The sequence below is a fragment of the Dipteris shenzhenensis genome, chromosome 20, assembly GCF_047967505.1.
Source record: "Dipteris shenzhenensis isolate YYH24624 ecotype China chromosome 20, Dip_SZ_1.0, whole genome shotgun sequence".
NCBI classification, from domain to species: domain Eukaryota; kingdom Viridiplantae; phylum Streptophyta; class Polypodiopsida; order Gleicheniales; family Dipteridaceae; genus Dipteris; species Dipteris shenzhenensis.
Window position 1 is genome coordinate 22,500,384 of NC_141615.1, and position 19,742 is coordinate 22,520,125.

A 19,742-nucleotide genomic window follows, 5' to 3' on the forward strand; every position below is an offset into this window, starting at 1 on the left:
AGCCTATTTTACGAACACTCACCTTGAAGATTGATGCTCTTAAAGTCTATGAGAGCTTATTGTGCGGCTTGGAGCTTGATCAACATTGCATTTTGCTTTTTGTACAAGTCATACGAGTCAATATTTGCAATGTCGAAAAATCATGCATCAACCAAAGTGGCTCTTTCTAATCTAAGTGCCAAATTTTTTTGTTTTGTTTTGTTTTGAGTGCTTGTATTTTTGTGTGAGGCACTAACATCCACCAAACAAGGGAAAAAAGATGAACATCATTCATCACGCCGGAAACATTTAAAGGAAGCCCCTTAACACGACAAACATTTAAAGGAAACTAGGTGGATGAAATAAAATCCGACAAAATAGATTTAGCTTTCAAAATGAGCCATCAATAAGGCTGGGTTCACACCACTCGCCTACCATCCTCCAAAACATGGGTTGATGTCCTAGGTGGCCCAATAGGAGGGCGAGGGGCAGGGCACTGACACAATAGATTTGTGTCCGACCCATGAAGGTTGCTTACTCCAATCGCTACATGATTGGCCGATTCCATCTCCACCAACCGTCTGCTAAACCAATGACATAAATTAGCAACGTGATGACCACCTAATGGTGTGAACTATGGCCATCATGGAGTTACTCTTGGGGCGGGTGGGTGAACCGAGCCTAAGAAGTTCACGAAAGTGCGTGCCAAAAATTGTGCATCAAAACCCAAAGTGCAGCCCTAAGGGTTTAGAATAGCTTTTCTTGTGGTTTTGGTGTGTTTGAATTAAACAGAAGCCGCTAGTCTCATACTCCTCCTCCACTAGTAAGAGCGACTTCAAGCCTCTCAAAACAATGGAGAATCAGAATGGAAGAAGAACCCAGAATCCTTGCTCTCCCCAACATTCGGAGGACAGTTCCAGGCGCCTCGGAGGTGCCTCCCACCTTGCTTTTCCTGCACATGATCCCACAGTTGCCAACAAGAAAAAGATGAAGAGTAGAATTGACGGCGAGTTGATTTCGTCTGGTGAAGCTCTGGTAGACCATTCCGGGCATCGTGAAGTATTGGCTAAGAACAAAAAGAGAAAGAAAGATAAAACTCTCAGAAGTGACGGTGAGTTGTTGGGTTCCTCTGGTCAAGCGCAGGAAGACGATTTTGGTGGTCAAGGGGACGTGGATACTGGGGGCGCACACGACCAAATCATGGCTGGGAAGATAAAGGAAAAGAAAAGAAAGAAGTCTGGAAAAAATGACGAGCTGGTTTCGTCTGGGAATACGCTGGACGACGATGTACGACGCGCAAATGATGAAGGCATGGCTAGAAAGAAAGGGGAAAAAAAGAGGAAACCGAACGAAACAAGTTGCGAGCTGGATTCGGTAGGACTGGAGCGAAATGGGACTTCGCAGCACAACGGAGGTTTTCTTAATGGAAGCAATCAAAACTCGCAGCAGAAAGAAAAAAAGGAGGCAGACATACAGGAAAGACAACGACGTAGTGCTTCGCAGTCCGCTGCAGCTCCTGCCGATGGAAAGCTTAACTCTCATTTCTCGGCTAATAGAAACATACGAGATGATGGGCATTCGCCAGTGACGGTTTCCGGATTTGGTTCTCAAGATGGAAAGTTTAAGCCTTTGGAAACGTTCGCGGAAGTAGATTTGCCGCAGGAGTTGCTGATTTGTTGCAAGGACTTCGAGAAACCTTCACCCATTCAAGCGCATGCATGGCCGTTTCTGTTGGAGGGACGCGATCTCATTGGCATTGCCGCAACCGGCTCAGGTAAGGACGGGAATCTGGTATTTTTAGCCCAATGTAATGATGTGTAAGGATGGTGTATCGAAGAGCCCATTTCCTGAAGTGATTTGTTTAAATTGAGCAATCTCAAGAAAATGCTAAATTCAACAAGATGTTCCCCCTAAAATTGTCATCTTCAGACCCTTGGGTGAAGGTTGGATTTTGTTTTTTTGGAAAGTTCGGACCCTGGAGCTTCACTGTAGTAACTTAAGCTAGCGGCAGCTCTGTAGTTCGATGAAGCAAGACACACAGGTTGTATTTTGCTGAAATGTCACAGGAGTGCATAGTGGCTCTCACAACCTTGATTTAAGAGTCCAAACTGTTCAATCCTATACTCGTCCTAGCTTTTCACTTGGATTCACAATATGTGATAAAAAAGGTCTATCGTATCTCAAAGAGACGTGACTCAAAGCTTAAGATCTTAAACCTTAATCATGGCCTACCACAATTTAGATTGCAGAACATCAGAGGAAACGGAAGACATCAGCACAAGGCCATTTTACACGAGTATTGAAGAGCAAATTAGCAAGGTGGCCTCCTAATTTAGACTTAGATTGGCCCTGACTCGATATAACCTGCTGAACATACTCAGCACCTATAGCACATTTCTTCAAAAAATGCAACCTGCTGAACATACTAGCACATGTCTTCAAAAAATGCAACCTGCTGTCTGAACCATTTTATTCGGCAGGCTAGTGCCATATTCCACAATATTGGCTTCATAAGGACCATGCTGGAGTAGGGGCCAATTATTTTGATGAACGTTAATCTTGTTGAAATAGTTGTGTGTCCTGCAACTGCTAAAGTGGGAGTTAAGTTGGTGCGTTTTGTAATGGAATGCAAAGGAAGCATAACAAATTCCATGAAGAGAAAAAGTCACAAGTGCAATTTTAAAGGGGGGCAAGTCTAGGGGCAAGTTGTGAATGATTCATATGGCTAAGTCACCATTATATTCATCTGAGTTCCCTTTTGACAAGCACTTCAAACTTATCTTTTAAAGCTTTTTGTGTAAGCAAGGTCAAGTTTAGTGGTGAAAAAGGACACCATTGTGTAAGGATTTGGAAAAATTTGTATACACCTAAGGAAATATTCTAATTTAATTATCCTCTATATTTACAAATGGAAGTGTTCTAATTGAACTCTAGCAAATGGGATCTCTCGCACAGTGGCTACATCGATGGACGATGTGACCACTTTCGTGGCTACTACCGTAGGTGTTGCAGAGCACCCGAATGAGAGAGCCTGGCGGGTGGTGAGAGATTCCAACCCCGAGCAGCCTGTCACGATCTGTGACATATTTCCTTTCCTTATACATTAGATCTATGGATGGTGGGATGCACTTGAGGCACAACTGTAAACTACTCGGTGCTTTCTATCAATTCAAACAACGGATTTTGCAGAGGCATTTGAATGAGATGATTGCGAGTTGCCAAACACATATACTTGAACTTAAGAGTTTGCAATTAAGCTGGAATTAAGACTTATACAGCTTAAACACAAAGTGACATCATTGGAGAATGCAATATGATTGAGGGGCCAAGACGGCCCCCCCCCCTTATCCAGGCTCACTATATTCTTGAAAATGGAGATACAAGACCAAGGTGCAACGCACCTTCCAAACTGATGAACTCAGTGAAAACCTAGGACCTAGATACAAGACTCAAGAGCATATGTACAAGGTAGACAACAAAAAGGAGGATTCCAAGCTCAAGTTTCAGCTCTTGGCTTGCCCAATCCACAAGGAAGAAGCCTGCAACAATCACCACTTACATCCAACATTAGAGACAAGCACTAGTTTCTAGAAAGATAGTAGAAACAACATGAAATAGTGCTGTAAATGAGATAAACTTGACAATATAGGCTCCCTTCGTGACTTGACCCTTTTGTAGATGAAGTCCTTGATGCCTCTGAAGCTACCTTGGGTGAGGAGAGTGTGGAAATGGGGCTGGAATGAGAACAGCTTGGAAAAACAGCCTGTAGGCTAGAGAGAGAAAGCTTTTATGGAGTGATAGCTGTAGAGAGAGTGCCAATGCTGATCCCAAGGGAGGAGATGTAAGAGAGGAGCTGCTGCTGTTCCAGAGGTGCACAGAAAAGCAGATTTCTACAAGGGAAATGGGCTGGAACAGTAGAGAGAGAAATTTTGCAGTAGAGAGAGAAAGACTGCAGCAGGAGAGAAAAAGGGGCTGTGGCTGCTCCAGGCTAGGTGAAGGAGAGAGGATGCTGCTGCTGTTCTAGAAGAGCTGAGAGGGGGCAGATTTCTGGAGAGGAGGGGCTGGAACTGTAGAGAGAGAATGTGCTGTTGTAGAGAGAGAAAGTGCTGCTGAGGTGAGAGAATGGCCTGGGGAGAAGCTGGCTGCACCCAAGGAGCTGGAGAGGTTCTGCTGCATCATCCAAAAGGAGGGAGAAGAAAAGTGACGAAATTTTCATGTGTGGAATGAAGGGGAGAGGCCTTCTTTTATAGGCTCAGCCCCCCCCCTAGGCCTAGAGTGGAAGGTGGACACTTGTCCCAGATTTTTGGTGGGCTGCAGTCCCAAAGAGGACAGCCCACAACCTGCCCCAAATCTACCAGATTTGGGGCCAAACACTTGGCCTGCATGCCCTGCCACTTGCCATGCATGCTGCCACATGTGTGGGACAGTGGACTGACCTGCCAGCTCAGATTCCATGTGGCAGTCTGCCACGTGTCAGCTGCCACGTCACTCCCAAAAACCCTAAAATTTCAAAGTTGTCAGAATTTAATTCTGATCGCACCCACGGGTTCCTAACAGCTTAGACTATCTATTGACGCACTCTAAAGTCATAACTGAGCCATACTGAGCTCATTTGTTTGTCGTCTTATCTTGTATCTCCATTACTCTTGGCATGCTGCCAGGCCCACACCCAAAGCTCAGGGAACATTCTCTTGAATGGTTCCTAGGTCGGTATGCAATCTGTGCATTTGATTGGTCCCATGTTTGGGTACTCAGGTGGGGTGTGGTTCCTAGATGTTCCTCTCAAAGAGAGGCCATCACTCTTGTGGGTCACTAATGCCCATAACCCCAAGCAAGGGGGTCCACCCTCAAATGCTAGACCTAGTCCCCATTGTCCGTAACTGAACAGAAGGAAAACATTTCATTTCTTAATTAGCATACTATTGAAAAACAAAAAGAAATAGTACCAAGCAAGTGGATACATGTTGAAGCAGGATGACATTCCCTCCGTCTTTCATTCGGTTGTCCGCAACTGAAATGCTTCCTCATAAGCATCCAGGATTTCAGGACACTCCTGAAATGTAGCTCTGTCCACCCATTGGGCATCGGTGGATGGGAGTCCTCTGAACTTCAAAATGTACATTTGGCGAGTCGTGCCTCGACGTCCCGTAGTGAAGTTATGCAAAATAATTTGCTCTGGGATCAACAAGATCTCAGTGTCCTCTACTTCAGGTGCATCGTCCAGTGTGGGCTCTTGAGGTGGTTCCCCAATGAAGGGTTTCACCAAGCTTACATGGAAGACATTGTGGATCTTCCAATGCTCTGGAAGTCTGAATCGGACTGAGACATCATTTATTACCTGCAACACCTGAAAAGGACCATAATATCGAAAGGATAGCTTGAAGTAGATGCGCTTTTTGCCCACTTTGGTTTTTAACCGGGCTTTCTCAAATTTCAATAAGACCCATTGGCCTTCTTTCACTGCAAACGCCCTTCGTCTTTTATTTGCAGCTGCTCTTTGTTTCTCCTGTGCCTTTTGAATGGCTGCTCGAACTGTGGCATAAGCAGAGTCATAATCCTCCACGAATTGATCAGCGGCAAAGATTTTCTCTTTTGTTTGCATGAGTGGAGTTGGTAAAGATCTACCATATACAATTTCGAAAGGAGCTTTTCCAGTGGAGGAATGAATTGTGTTGTTATAAGCAAACTCCACAAGAGGAAGGAATTTCTCCCAAAAGGCTGGTCATGCACATAAAATTTCAGCAAATCCAAGAGTGTACTATTCGTAACTTCAGTTTGGCCATCCGTTTGAGGATGAAAAGCTGAGGAGAAACTTAGAAGAGTTCCAAGGTTCTCAAACAAAGCCTGCCAGAAGTTACTAGTGAACTTTGAGTCTCTATCTGATACTATAGACTTGGGCATGCCGTGGTGTCTAAAGATGTGTCTAATAAATAAATGGGCAGCTTCAGGTGCCTTGAGATTCTTTCTGCAAGGAATGAAGTGGGCTTGCTTGCTGAATCGATCTACTATCACCCAAATCATGTCATGATTTTGATTGGTCCTGGGAATGCCTGTAATGAAGTCCATGGTGATGTGTTCCCATGGTCTCTCAGGAATGGGTAGGGGCTGAAGTAAACCCTTGGGTTTTCCTCTCTCATACTTAGCTTTTTGACATGCGAGACAAGCTAAAATGTAGGCAGCAGTGTCCTTTTTCATGTTAGGCCAGTAGAAAAATTTATCCATGGCTGAAAAGGTGGCCACAATACCCCTATGACCAGCATAGGGTGGGTTATGGCTTTCCTCCATCACTTTAGATCTAAGCTGCTTTGTGATACATAGTTTGTTCTCCATGAATAAATAGCCATCCCTGATGTGGTAGGCATGATGGGTGCCTCCATCTTTCAAATGTGCCCATGGCTGAGCAAAATCAGCATCTCCCTCATAGAATTCTTTGAGGGCTGTTAGCTCATCATGATAGGGAACTGAAATATGGTGAAGCCGTGGTCTACGAGAAAGGGCATCAGCCACTACATTCTCTTTTCCAGGAGTATATTGTATCTGAAAATGAAATGATTGCAGAAAGGTAGACCATTTCATATGTCTCTCTCTGATCAGAGGTTGAGTTAGAAAATATTTAAGACTTTCATGATCAGTTTTTACAAGAAAATCTATCCCTAGAAGATAATGTTTCCAAAGTTTGAGAGCATGAATTACAGCTAAGAGTTCTTTTTCATAGATATCATAATGAAGTTCAGCATCTCTTAGCCGTCGGCTTTCAAAGGCCACAGCATGACCATCCTGGGTAAGAGAAGCCCCAAGGCAATCGCCACTGGCATCAGCTGCTACTAGGAATGGTTTCCTTAAGTCAGGAATGATAAGTACAGGAGCTGTAGTCAGGGCATGCTTTAGAGCATTAAAAGAGTCCTTTTCTTTTTGGGTCCATCTGAACTTCAGATTTTTCTTAGTGAGATCATGTAGAGGGGCTGCAAGTTCAGCAAAATGCCAAATAAACCTTCGGTAATATGAGCATAGGCCTAGAAAAGACCTTACCTCATGGGCATTCTTCAAGTCAGGCCACTCTACAATTGTCTGTATCTTGGCTGGGTCCATACGGACACCTTCTCGTGAGATAATGTGACCAAGATAGTGAATCTCAGGAAGAAAGAACTCACTTTTCTTCTCATTGATGTGAAGAGCATTTTCAGCTAAGATTTGAAATACAATCTTTAGATGTTCCTTATGCTCTTCCTCATTCTTGCTGAAAATGAGGATGTCATCAAAGAAGACGGCAGTGAACTGTCTATAGTTCCTGAACAACCTTTCCATCAGTCGATTGAACGTGGCTGGGGCATTAGTAAGGCCAAATGGCATTACCATATATTCATACAACCCAAATGTGGTTCGGAAAGCTGTTTTATGAATGTCCTCAGGTACAACTCGTACCTGATGGTAGCCACTCTTAAGATCTATGCGGCTGAAAATTTCAAATCCTCCTAAACGATCAAAGATATCGTCTATACGAGGAATTGGGAAATGATTCTTAACCGTCTGTTTGTTTAAGGCTCTATAGTCTATGCACATCCTGAAGGTTTTATCCTTCTTTTGGACTAGTAAGACAGGAGAGCAAAAAGAAGAACTACTGGGTTGGATCAATCCCTTGTCCAAGAGTTCTTGGACTTGCTTGAAGATTTCATCTTGTTGAGATTGACTAACTCTATATGGGGGTCTATTTGGAGGTGAAGACCCTGGAACTATGTCAATTTTGTGATCCTCTGGTCTCTCAGGAGGGAGGTGACTAGGAAGTTCCTGAGAGAAGCAACTAGAGAATTCCTGAAGGAAATCTAATCTTTCTTTTGTGAGAGGATCTGACTTTTCTTCACTTGGTTGCTTATCGCGTACAAACACTAGAAAAGAACATACTCCTTTCTTAAGCAAATTGGGAGATCGTGCATGACTTACCATAGGAATGGTGTTTCCTGAAACTCCCGCTGTAATGCTCACATCTCTACCCTTATGTTGGAGGGTTAAAATATTCTTCACATAATCGATTCGGGGGTTGACTTGCTTATGCCAGGGCATGCCGAGAATTACATTTGATCCTTGAAGTGGTGCCACCATGAAGGGTAGATGATCCAAGTATCCCTGGATGTGTACCCGAAGCTTGCCGATGATGGGGTACACCTTCTCTTCTTGGTTCTTGAAGGCTGCAGTTGCCTCCAAGGCTTCTCCTTTATCCTCTGGGGCTATCCCGAGGTTCTGTGCCATCTCATGAGAAATAAAGTTGTGAGTAGCTCCACTATCGAACAAAAACAAAGCGGATTGATCCTTTACCTGACCCCATGTTTTCAACAAACTATGGGTGTCGTTTACAGCTCCCTTTTCTGGAGGTGCTTCCACCTTGTTAACTACCAAAACTGACTTTTTGAGGGCTGCGTCTTTGCTGCTGCTGTTTTTGGCAGCTTGAGGGCATTCGTAGAAGTTGTGGCCTCGATCGCCACACTTGAAACACCGCCCTTCGGAGTAATACTTTTGCTTCTGTTGTGGAGACAATGAGCTGAAACTGCGGGCTGCTTTCTTCGAAGGAGGCTGGCTGGCTGACTTTTGCTCTTTGGTGCATCCTTTGCTGTCTCCTTACCCTTTTGTTCCTTGGAAGAGGTTCCCTGGGACTTTCGCTTGTTGTTGCTGCCATTCCGCTTGTTGGAGAAAGATTGTTTCTTCTCCACCTTCAAGGCGATGTTGATGGTGTCTTCGAGAGAAGTAGGAGTGGCAATGTCCACCTCATGCTGAACGATATACCGTAGGCCAGCAAAGAACTTCCTTTGCTGCTCTTTTTTATCCTTCCTACTGAATGCTTGAACTTTTAACAAAGTATCCCAAAAACGATCAACATACTCACTGACTTTCTCTTCTTGGCGTTGGCGGAGGATGTCCCACTGTACCATTGTATCTCTCTTAAACTCCTTAGGCAGGAAGTGCCTCATCAAGTTCTTCTTGAAGTGCTTCCAGGTGTGGGCTTGCTGTCCAGTGTTGACCATAGCTGCCCACCAGAGTGAAGCACGGTCTTGCATGTGCAGGACGGCAAACCGGATCTTCGCCTTGTCTTCGTACTCGTCCCCCTCAAAGAAATACTCGAGGTCTCGGATCCAGGCCAGCAAGACCTCGGGCTTGTCCTCTCCCTTGTACTTGGTAAACTTGAAGAGCTTATCTCCAAGAGTTACCTTATGCTTTGCATACCTTCGTCTCCGTGGACGTCTCGAAGGAGATGGACTCCGATGACGCCGTCTACCTCGAGGAGGGGAAGAAGAGGATGATCTTCCCTCCTTGTTGGAGTTGGTGTTGTCCGCACGGCCTCTTCCTTGGGATTGGGCCCTTGTGTCATGAGTTTCTGCTTGGTTGCTTTCCAGCACTTGAACCTGTTGAGCAATGTTTGCCAAGAGAGCACTCAACTCATGCAAGTTAGGAGGAGGGTCAGGTCCATTGGCTGCCATGATGACAAGATGACTCAATGAAGGAGAGACTCAACAAGAGAAAGCACAGAGTACAGGACCACTGCCTAAGCTCTGATACCAATGTAAACTACTCGGTGCTTTCTATCAATTCAAACAACGGATTTTGCAGAGGCATTTGAATGAGATGATTGCGAGTTGCCAAACACATATACTTGAACTTAAGAGTTTGCAATTAAGCTGGAATTAAGACTTATACAGCTTAAACACAAAGTGACATCATTGGAGAATGCAATATGATTGAGGGGCCAAGACGGCCCCCCCCCCTTATCCAGGCTCACTTTATTCTTGAAAATGGAGATACAAGACCAAGGTGCAACGCACCTTCCAAACTGATGAACTCAGTGAAAACCTAGGACCTAGATACAAGACTCAAGAGCATATGTACAAGGTAGACAACAAAAAGGAGGATTCCAAGCTCAAGTTTCAGCTCTTGGCTTGCCCAATCCACAAGGAAGAAGCCTGCAACAATCACCACTTACATCCAACATTAGAGACAAGCACTAGTTTCTAGAAAGATAGTAGAAACAACATGAAATAGTGCTGTAAATGAGATAAACTTGACAATATAGGCTCCCTTCGTGACTTGACCCTTTTGTAGATGAAGTCCTTGATGCCTCTGAAGCTACCTTGGGTGAGGAGAGTGTGGAAATGGGGCTGGAATGAGAACAGCTTGGAAAAACAGCCTGTAGGCTAGAGAGAGAAAGCTTTTATGGAGTGATAGCTGTAGAGAGAGTGCCAATGCTGATCCCAAGGGAGGAGATGTAAGAGAGGAGCTGCTGCTGTTCCAGAGGTGCACAGAAAAGCAGATTTCTACAAGGGAAATGGGCTGGAACAGTAGAGAGAGAAATTTTGCAGTAGAGAGAGAAAGACTGCAGCAGGAGAGAAAAAGGGGCTGTGGCTGCTCCAGGCTAGGTGAAGGAGAGAGGATGCTGCTGCTGTTCTAGAAGAGCTGAGAGGGGGCAGATTTCTGGAGAGGAGGGGCTGGAACTGTAGAGAGAGAATGTGCTGTTGTAGAGAGAGAAAGTGCTGCTGAGGTGAGAGAATGGCCTGGGGAGAAGCTGGCTGCACCCAAGGAGCTGGAGAGGTTCTGCTGCATCATCCAAAAGGAGGGAGAAGAAAAGTGACGAAATTTTCATGTGTGGAATGAAGGGGAGAGGCCTTCTTTTATAGGCTCAGCCCCCCCCCTAGGCCTAGAGTGGAAGGTGGACACTTGTCCCAGATTTTTGGTGGGCTGCAGTCCCAAAGAGGACAGCCCACAACCTGCCCCAAATCTACCAGATTTGGGGCCAAACACTTGGCCTGCATGCCCTGCCACTTGCCATGCATGCTGCCACATGTGTGGGACAGGTGGACTGACCTGCCAGCTCAGATTCCATGTGGCAGTCTGCCACGTGTCAGCTGCCACGTCACTCCCAAAAACCCTAAAATTTCAAAGTTGTCAGAATTTAATTCTGATCGCACCCACGGGTTCCTAACAGCTTAGACTATCTATTGACGCACTCTAAAGTCATAACTGAGCCATACTGAGCTCATTTGTTTGTCGTCTTATCTTGTATCTCCATTACTCTTGGCATGCTTGCCAGGCCCACACCCAAAGCTCAGGGAACATTCTCTTGAATGGTTCCTAGGTCGGTATGCAATCTGTGCATTTGATTGGTCCCATGTTTGGGTACTCAGGTGGGGTGTGGTTCCTAGATGTTCCTCTCAAAGAGAGGCCATCACTCTTGTGGGTCACTAATGCCCATAACCCCAAGCAAGGGGGTCCACCCTCAAATGCTAGACCTAGTCCCCATTGTCCGTAACTGAACAGAAGGAAAACATTTCATTTCTTAATAAGCATACTATTGAAAAACAAAAAGAAATAGTACCAAGCAAGTGGATACATGTTGAAGCAGGATGACAACAACCCTTCACAAGAGAGAGATTCATATGAAGAGGACTACTACTTGTATTATTATAATGTACGCTCTCATCAAGGGTCACACCCTTCACAAGGGGTACACCCCTCTTCATGCACATACCTTTTGGGAACTCATTCCTTTAAATGTGTGGCTCTTCACTCTCTATATAAGAGAGGCCCAATTGTATGGATGACACACTCCACACACTCAAGCAATACAACCATTCCTTGTTTTCTGCTATCTTTAGTGTCCTTTCTGCTCCTTAGCACATTTCTGATAATAGTAAATGTAGGATTGCTTACAGTGGTATCAGGGCAAATTTCGCTCCTGCTTGTAGGAAATGTCCCTCGCTTTCTAGCACCTATTGTGATACCTCAACCTACACTAGGAAGTGTTCCACACACTATTGCATGGAAGAGATGGAGAGATGTAGGGATACAATTTTCACCCGCTACCCCACATAACATTTTAGTGGCCTCTCTATCCCCCTCACATCACTAGGATGTGAATGGACACGACCAGACTCGTGTGCCTTCGAGTGCTTGGGCTGTCCCAGACCAAGGGACACACCTTTTCGCCCAACGGAAGTACCTTGTCATGAAGAGTCCTACCTCTTCACTCAAGGGGCACCTCATGGCGTGAAAAGTCACAACATTTCACCAAAGCACGCATTCTTTTTTTTTGAAGGGTCACAACCTCTTCACTTGAGAGTTTTCTCTCACGTGAATGTAAGAAATCCTAGATTTACTATATTTAGAACTGTGCTAAGGAACAGAAAAGAGACTGAGATAGCAGAGAACAAGGAATATTTGTATTGCTTGAATGTCTGTAGGGTGGATGTGATTGTCATCCATACAATTGGGCCTCTCTTATATAGAGAGTGAAGAGTCACACATGAAAAGGTGTGTACTCCAAAGGGTATGTGCATGAAGAGGTGTGTACCCCTTGTGAAGGGTGTGACCCTTGACGAGAGGGTACATTACAATAGGAATGTCTCTTCATTAGAATGTCTCTTGTGAAGGGTTGTGCCTCATTAAGAAGTGTCCCGTCGAAAGGGCAAGAGTTGTGCCTCTTAGGAAGTGTCCCGTCGAAAGGGCATACCCTTCCACAAGTGTCCATTCATCAAACCATCCATAAGTCTAGAAAGAGAGAAAGGAATACGTCACAGATCGTGACATCCCCTCCCACTCAAAAGAAGACCCTGGTGGAGATAATGAACTGATGTAGAAAATATCATTGTAAATTCTGAAAATACTGCTGTAAAAGATCAGGGTACTGCTGTAAGTCTTCATCAGACTGCCAAGCAGCGTCGGAGTCGTCCAGATCTCGCCAAAGAACAAGGAATTCTGTGATAAGGCGATGTCGAGTCTCTCGCTGTCGATGGTCCAGAATACGCTCAGGAATAAGGAGAACATAATCGTCTTCGATTTCTGGGACATAATCACCTGCAGGAGGAACTGCTTCATTGCCTGGAATGTACGTCTTTAGCCAAGAAATATGAAATGTTGGATGGATTTTACCCCATGATGGTGGTAATTCCAATTTATAACTTAAAGGTGAATTTTTCTTGACGATCCGGAAAGGTCCATAGTATCTTGGTCGCAACTTAGGAAACACAGACTTAACCGTCTTATAGCGATGTGGGGCTACAAATAATAGCACCATGTCACCAGTGTTAAATTCCAGGTGACGTCTATGTTTGTTGGCAGACCGTTGATACCGCTCTTGCGCTTTTCGCATATGATCCCTGACTTGTAGTAGAATGTCTTGCATTTCTTGAACCAGTTGATCAGCTAGGGCCACTCGATGTTGAAGTACAAAATTTGTTGGTACAATCGGAGTGTGTCCATAAGCTGCTTGGAATGGAGTCATGCTGATGGCGCTATGGAAAGAGTTATTATAAGCAAACTCAAGGAGTGGTAGATACTCTTCCCAGGCTGTGAGGCGTGACTGAACATAATGTCGAAGCATTTCTTCCAGAACTTGGTTGACTCTTTCAGTCTGGCCATCTGATTCTGGGTGGTAAGCTGAACTGAATAGTAGAGTTGTACCCAAAGATTCGAACAGTGAAATCCAAAAGTGACTGGTAAACTTAGGATCTCTGTCGGATATGATATTCTTTAATCCATGGTGTCAGAAGATGTGTTGTATGAAAAGTTTGGCTATGTCCGGAGCCTGTGCACTACTTTTGCAAGCAACAAAGTGTGCCATTTTGGACAAGCGATCAACAATTACCATAATCTGAGTATTACCTCGGGAAGATCGTGGTAGTGTTGTTATGAAATCCATGGAAATACTTTCCCACCTTTCAGTTGGAACTGGAAGAGGCTGAAGAAGTCCTGTTGGAAGTCGTCGACTTGCTTTCATTTGTTGACACGATATGCAAGATGTAACCATGTTGATGACATCTCTTTTCATCTGAGGCCAGTAGTATGTTGCACTGAGTAACCGATAAGTCTTATTGATGCCTGGATGGGCAGCATAAGGAACTACATGATGCTCTTTTAACAAAAGACGTCGAACATCCTTGTCATGTGGTACACAGACGCGATCTTGATAATACAAAAGGTCGTCCGTATAGGAATAGGATGAGAAAATCTTTTGTTCGGAAGTCGAAGGTTGATCTTTGGAAAGAACCTGTACTGCGGTGCCGAAGTCTTTATCATTGAAATACTTTCCTTTGAATGAATTCGGAACATCCACAGATAATGTAGAGATTACCATGGCTGATGCTAGAGGTAACCTGCTGAGAGCATCTGCAACTACATTGCGTAGTCCTGGTATGTACTCAATGGTCATGTGAAAGTTGGCCAGAAACTCAACCCAGCGTGCTTGTCGAGCATTCATGACTGGCTGAGTAAAGATGTACTTTAAAGAGTGATGGTCTGTTTTGACCACAGAGTCGGCACCCATGAGATAATGTTTCCAAGAGCGATAAGCATGTACCACAGCAAGAAACTCCTTATCATAGACCGGATATCGGGTTTGGATATCAGAATGTTTATGGCTGTCAAAAGCAATAACTCTGCCTTCTTGCATCAAGACTGCTCCTGTAGCGATGTCGGAAGCATCGGTCATGACCTCAAATGGAAGATTTGGGTCAGCAATAGCCATAACTGGTGTGGTAGTGAGTGCTTGCTTGAGTTGTTGGAAACTATACTCTGTTTCGGGAAGCCACTGAAAAATTGCTGTGCTTTTTAATAATTCGGACATAGGAGCTGCGATTTCGGAAAACTGATAGACCTTTGTATGGTAAAAGTTTGCCAATCCGAGAAAAGAGCGGACATCATGAACATTCTTAGGAGTAGGCCAGTTTCGGATTACCTCGACCTTCTTGGGATCCACAGAGATGCCTTGAGCGGAAATAACATGTCCCAAATATTCAAGTTGGGTCTTGAAGAACTCACTCTTCTCAATGTTGATGTAGAGAGAATTTGCGCGGAGAACTTCAAAAACTTGGTGAAGATGTTGTTTGTGCTCATGTAGGGATCTGCTGAAAACGAGGATGTCATCGAGGTAAACGATGACGAACTTATCGAGAAAAGGCCTGAAGATGTCGTTCATTAATGTCATGAATGTGGCCGGGGCATTGTTTAACCCAAAAGGCATGACCAAACATTCATAGTGTCCATACTTTGTTCGAAAAGCTGTCTTGTATTCATCACCTTCTCGTATGCGAATTTGATGATAACCTGAACGAAGATCAATCTTTGAGAATTGTGTTGCATGTAGAAGTTGATCGAAGAGGTCATCAATGCGAGGCAATGGATACTTGTTTTTGATAGTGAGCTTGTTGAGGGCTCGATAGTCGATGCAGAGGTGCATAGACTTGTTCTTTTTTTCCACAAGTAGTACAGGAGATCCGAAAGGGCTGCGACTGGGCCGAATGTGACCTTTGTCGAGTAGTTCGGTGACCTGTCTTTGGATTTCTTCATTTTGAGTGTGAGAAACCCGATAAGGAGGTTTCGACGGTGGATTACTGCCGGGAATAAGTTCGATTGGGTGATCCACTGGTCGTCGAGGTGGTAACTGCTTTGGCAATTCCTGTGGAAAAAGATCCAGGTAAGGCTGGAAAAAAGGTTGGTTGAGGTATTCAGGAGGATCCTTTGTTGGTGTCTCCTCAACTGCCGTAACCAACAGAAGTGAAGTCTTTACTTGGGCTGTCAACGGGCTGTCTTCATTGCGAGAAATGTGGCAACTGGTGCTGTTTGGCAGGGGAAAATGGTGAAACAAGGAGAGGGCAGCAGACTGAAGGATCTGTGCTGTCCGTACGGCGTGTACGGGACAGGCTGTACGGCCTGTACGGCAGGCAGCGAAAAATCGTACAAAATGTACGGACTTCCTGCGCAGGGAAGTACGGCTGATTGCGCAAGCGTACGGCTGGCTGCGAAGAGGCGCAGAAGGGTACGGACGAGATGGCGCAGGAGGGTACGGCCGTGATGACACAGGTTTGGTCGTGATGGCGCAGGTACGGACGTCCGTACGGTTGACGTAGGCTGGTACGGAAAATCCGTACGGCTGACGCAGGTGTTGCGCAGGCTGGCTGACCAGGAATTCGTACGTTGCAGTTTTGTGGGGAAAATGCTGCGACGATTTGTTGGGCTGCCTAATGGGTTATTTGCCCCAAATTAATTTGGGGGTTTAGTTAACCCTAGGGTAGTTAGGGAAAACCTAGGGGTAGGGGATGGGTTAAATTTTTGTCCCCTTTTTTACCCCTCTAGGTACCCTTTTGTAGGTACTTGGGGCCTAGGAGGTGTGCCTATTCGAAGGGGTGTGACCCTTGGAATAGGTGCACCTGTTCATGAGGGGATATGTCCCTATTGTTAAAAGGGATGCGACCCTGCATGAATAGGTATGTCCCTTTGCCCATGATGGGGTATGTCCCATGAGTGAGGAGTTGAGACTCGTCACCAAAAGGTGTGTCCCATGGTGGAAAAGGTGTGTCCCTTGGTTTTGGGACAGCCCAAGCACCTGAAAGGACACGATTTTGGTCGTGTCCATTCACATCAACTTGTGATGTGAGGGAGATGGAGAGGCCAGGATGACTTTAGGCGTTTAAAAATTTTACGCTCATCCTCTCCATCTCTTCCATGCACAATGTGCACGGATGTCCTTCTAGCGGCAAAAATGTATCAGATCAGCGCTAGAAGGTGGGGGGCATTTCCTACAGGCAGGAGCGAATTTTGCTCTAATACCACTGTAAGAAATCCTAGATTTACTATATTTAGAACTGTGCTAAGGAACAGAAAAGAGACTGAGATAGCAGAGAACAAGGAATATTTGTATTGCTTGAATGTCTGTAGGGTGGATGTGATTGTCATCCATACAATTGGGCCTCTCTTATATAGAGAGTGAAGAGTCACACATGAAAAGGTGTGTACTCCAAAGGGTATGTGCATGAAGAGGTGTGTACCCCTTGTGAAGGGTGTGACCCTTGACGAGAGGGTACATTACAATAGGAATGTCTCTTCATTAGAATGTCTCTTGTGAAGGGTTGTGCCTCATTAAGAAGTGTCCCGTCGAAAGGGCAAGAGTTGTGCCTCTTAGGAAGTGTCCCGTCGAAAGGGCATACCCTTCCACAAGTGTCCATTCATCAAACCATCCATAAGTCTAGAAAGAGAGAAAGGAATACGTCACAGATCGTGACAGTGAAGGGACACCCCATCATACCTAGGGTCCCACCCGTTTGGGAAAATTCACAACCATTGAAGGAACACAGCCCTTCACGAAGAGACATCCACATTCCAAGGGTCACACACCTTTGAATGGACACACCATTTCATACCAAGCACCAGCCTAATTTGAAGGGTACCAAGGGCACCCAAAAAGTATACCCAACCCCTTCACCCAAGGTCCCTAGACCTTGATTCAAGCCTACTCCCAAACATCCAAAATGGCCAATGCAATTACAAGGGCACCTAAATCATGACCAGATTTCAGCATGGAAATCACGGCATTTGTTGTGCCATATCCTGCCCACAATCAGCCATGATTCCCTGTTTGATTGCCTCGCCTGCAGATGTCTCCAAATCGTGCCAGGTACCAGCACGTTTGCCTCTACCATCCACACGCCAACTGCCTACAATTCTGATGTAAATCTTCTGCACTCACACCCTGCAATCAACCAATCTTTTGCCCTCCCTAATTGCGCCTGTCTTGCGCCTGGCAAACAGCCTCCAACAGCGCAATTTGATCTGCCAAATTCATAGCATGCCAGTCGCCTCTTCCTGTTAGGAATTGCGCCTGTTTTCAGTGCCCACAGTTGCTATGTATTTCGCCCTGATTTTCGTCCTGAATTTCAGTTTCTAACAAGCTCTAGCCTAGCGCACCTGTTATCGTTCCTTGACTTGCTCTCTGGCCTATCAACCGACTGCCCTTGTGCGCCTCTGCTCGCTGCAAACAGCCTCCAGAAGTGGTCTTTGGCCTACACAGGACAGCAAACCCCAATTTTGAAGTTTGGAGCCTGAAATGTGTCCTTAACTACCTCGACATCAGGACACCCTCTAATTTGCAATTGATATTGTACACTCTCCAGCCCGGATCTCACTGCTGGAACACGACTTTCAGCAACATATTGGCAGACAATAATTGGTGCTAGGTGGCCTCTTTCCTTCCTTAGGACGTTCTGTCAACACATTTGTTGTCTTTCCTTCCACAAAATTACAGCAAATGAACACCCCCTCATTAAGGAATGGATCACCCTGGTAATCCCCCCCAACATCCCTTACGTACACTTGGGGCATCTCCAATCACTCAGCATCGTGTTCAGATTCCCAACCAGCCTATACCGGGGGTATTTGCAATGTGGGTCTTTTGTATCACGTGCCCATTTGCCGATTTGGACCACATTCCTTTACCTATTGCGTGAGGCACCTCAACTTCACTACTTTCTCTGCACGGTCCAGGTTGTGTTTTATGAGACACGCCGATACCCAAAACCCGATATTCCCCATGAGCTCGTTGTCCACCATTGGAGACTTTCACCCCTCAGCTCCAGCATCACTAGGGTGCTCTCCACCATCTTCAGCTCCCAGATATCCTCCCGAGCAGAGTTTCCCTTCCCTAGGACAATATTTCCATTCTGAAGGCTCTCCCTCTCCTCTCTTTCGACAGCAGCTCCGTACCCTCTTTTGGATCTGTGGACTCTGCAGCTGATGCTGATTCTCTCAAGAGCAGTAACACCCACTTTGGCTTCACCTATATTACCTTTTCAGGACCCCCTTTGCCAGATTTCCACGGGTGGTTCCATCCTGCCTTCCCTGCCCCATCCACCATGAGAAATTTTAGGGAGCAGCCCGGACCTTCCTCAAGATATGGTGTCGTGCTCTCCTCACAGGAACCTGAGACATGTCGAAGTGCTTGCGTTAAGCCTCTCCAGTGGTGTTAGCGAACTGAATCCTAACAAATCTCATGAAGCAACTCTACATGGCGAAGCACTACTTCAACTTTAGATTTCTCAACTTCAGGACTGCTTGCGTTAAGCCTCTCTAGTGGTGTTAGCGAACTGAATTCTAACAAATCTCATGAAGCAACTCTACATGGCGAAGCACTACTTCAACTTTAGATTGCTCAACTTCAGGACAGCATTTCCAACCTGGTATAGAAAGTCTAGCAACTTCATGATTCTCACAGTGGCTCGCACCCAGAGGATATGCCGTGCTACCCGATGACTGTGGATCCGATTCCACCAGAGGTAGAAAACATTGAACTTCATGCCCTCTACCGTTTACGTCAAGCTTCAAAAACAAAAAAACTCGACATAAAATTACCGGAAGCCTACACTGGTCAACGGGATCACCGAACAATTGATTAGTGGTCGCCAAAATGCGCATGTATTTTGACATTGTGGACCTCACTGAAGACAAGAAGAATTGCATTGGCTGCCTCCCTCCTCAAGGATACAGCATTTCTTTGGTGGCAACATCGCTTAAAGGACCGTAAAATTGTGCTAACCTGGGAACGTTTTGAACACGTGCTTCGTAAGTAGTTTATACTTGCCAATGCGGACTTCCAAGCACGCTCAAAACTTCTACAGTTAGAGCAAATTGGCTCCCTGTCTTCCTACATCACCTAGTTTGCCACATTGGCGCTAGAGATAGATGGTTTGGCTGATGATGATCGCTTCATCTCAGGCCTCAATCCCTTGTACGCATTGACGTCCTAAAATCAAACATCATTGCCATTGTTGGCGCTATTGCTCATGTAGAGCGCATTACAGATTTCCAAAATACAGAGAAGCAGGGTTCTAACAAATCACAGAACTCTACTTCAACCAAGGGTCCTTGCCCTTAGCATAACTCAAAGTTCATAAAACAATTGGGTAATCAAGGTTTTCAATAGTCTCAAGATCCCAACAAATCCCAAAAAGCTTATG

At 45.3% G+C, this 19,742-nt stretch overlaps 1 protein-coding gene across 7 annotated transcripts in view; it reads left to right on the forward strand.

Annotated features, from left to right (window-relative positions):
- The first annotated feature begins 749 nt into the window (after positions 1 to 749).
- The window catches only part of STRS1 (DEA(D/H)-box RNA helicase family protein), a 103,795-nt gene continuing 84,802 nt past the window's right edge, over positions 750 to 19,742 (forward strand). For 6 of the 7 annotated variants that reach the window (XR_015542904.1, XR_015542906.1, XR_015542907.1 and 3 more), the window contains exon 1: positions 750 to 1,753. Coding sequence is in view for 2 of the 7 variants with exons in the window: in XM_087391637.1 (XP_087247763.1) it covers positions 832 to 1,753 (922 nt within the window). In the remaining 5 variants the exon portion in view is untranslated. The remainder of the gene's footprint in view (positions 1,754 to 19,742) is intronic. The other variant, XM_087391638.1, reaches the window with a different exon arrangement.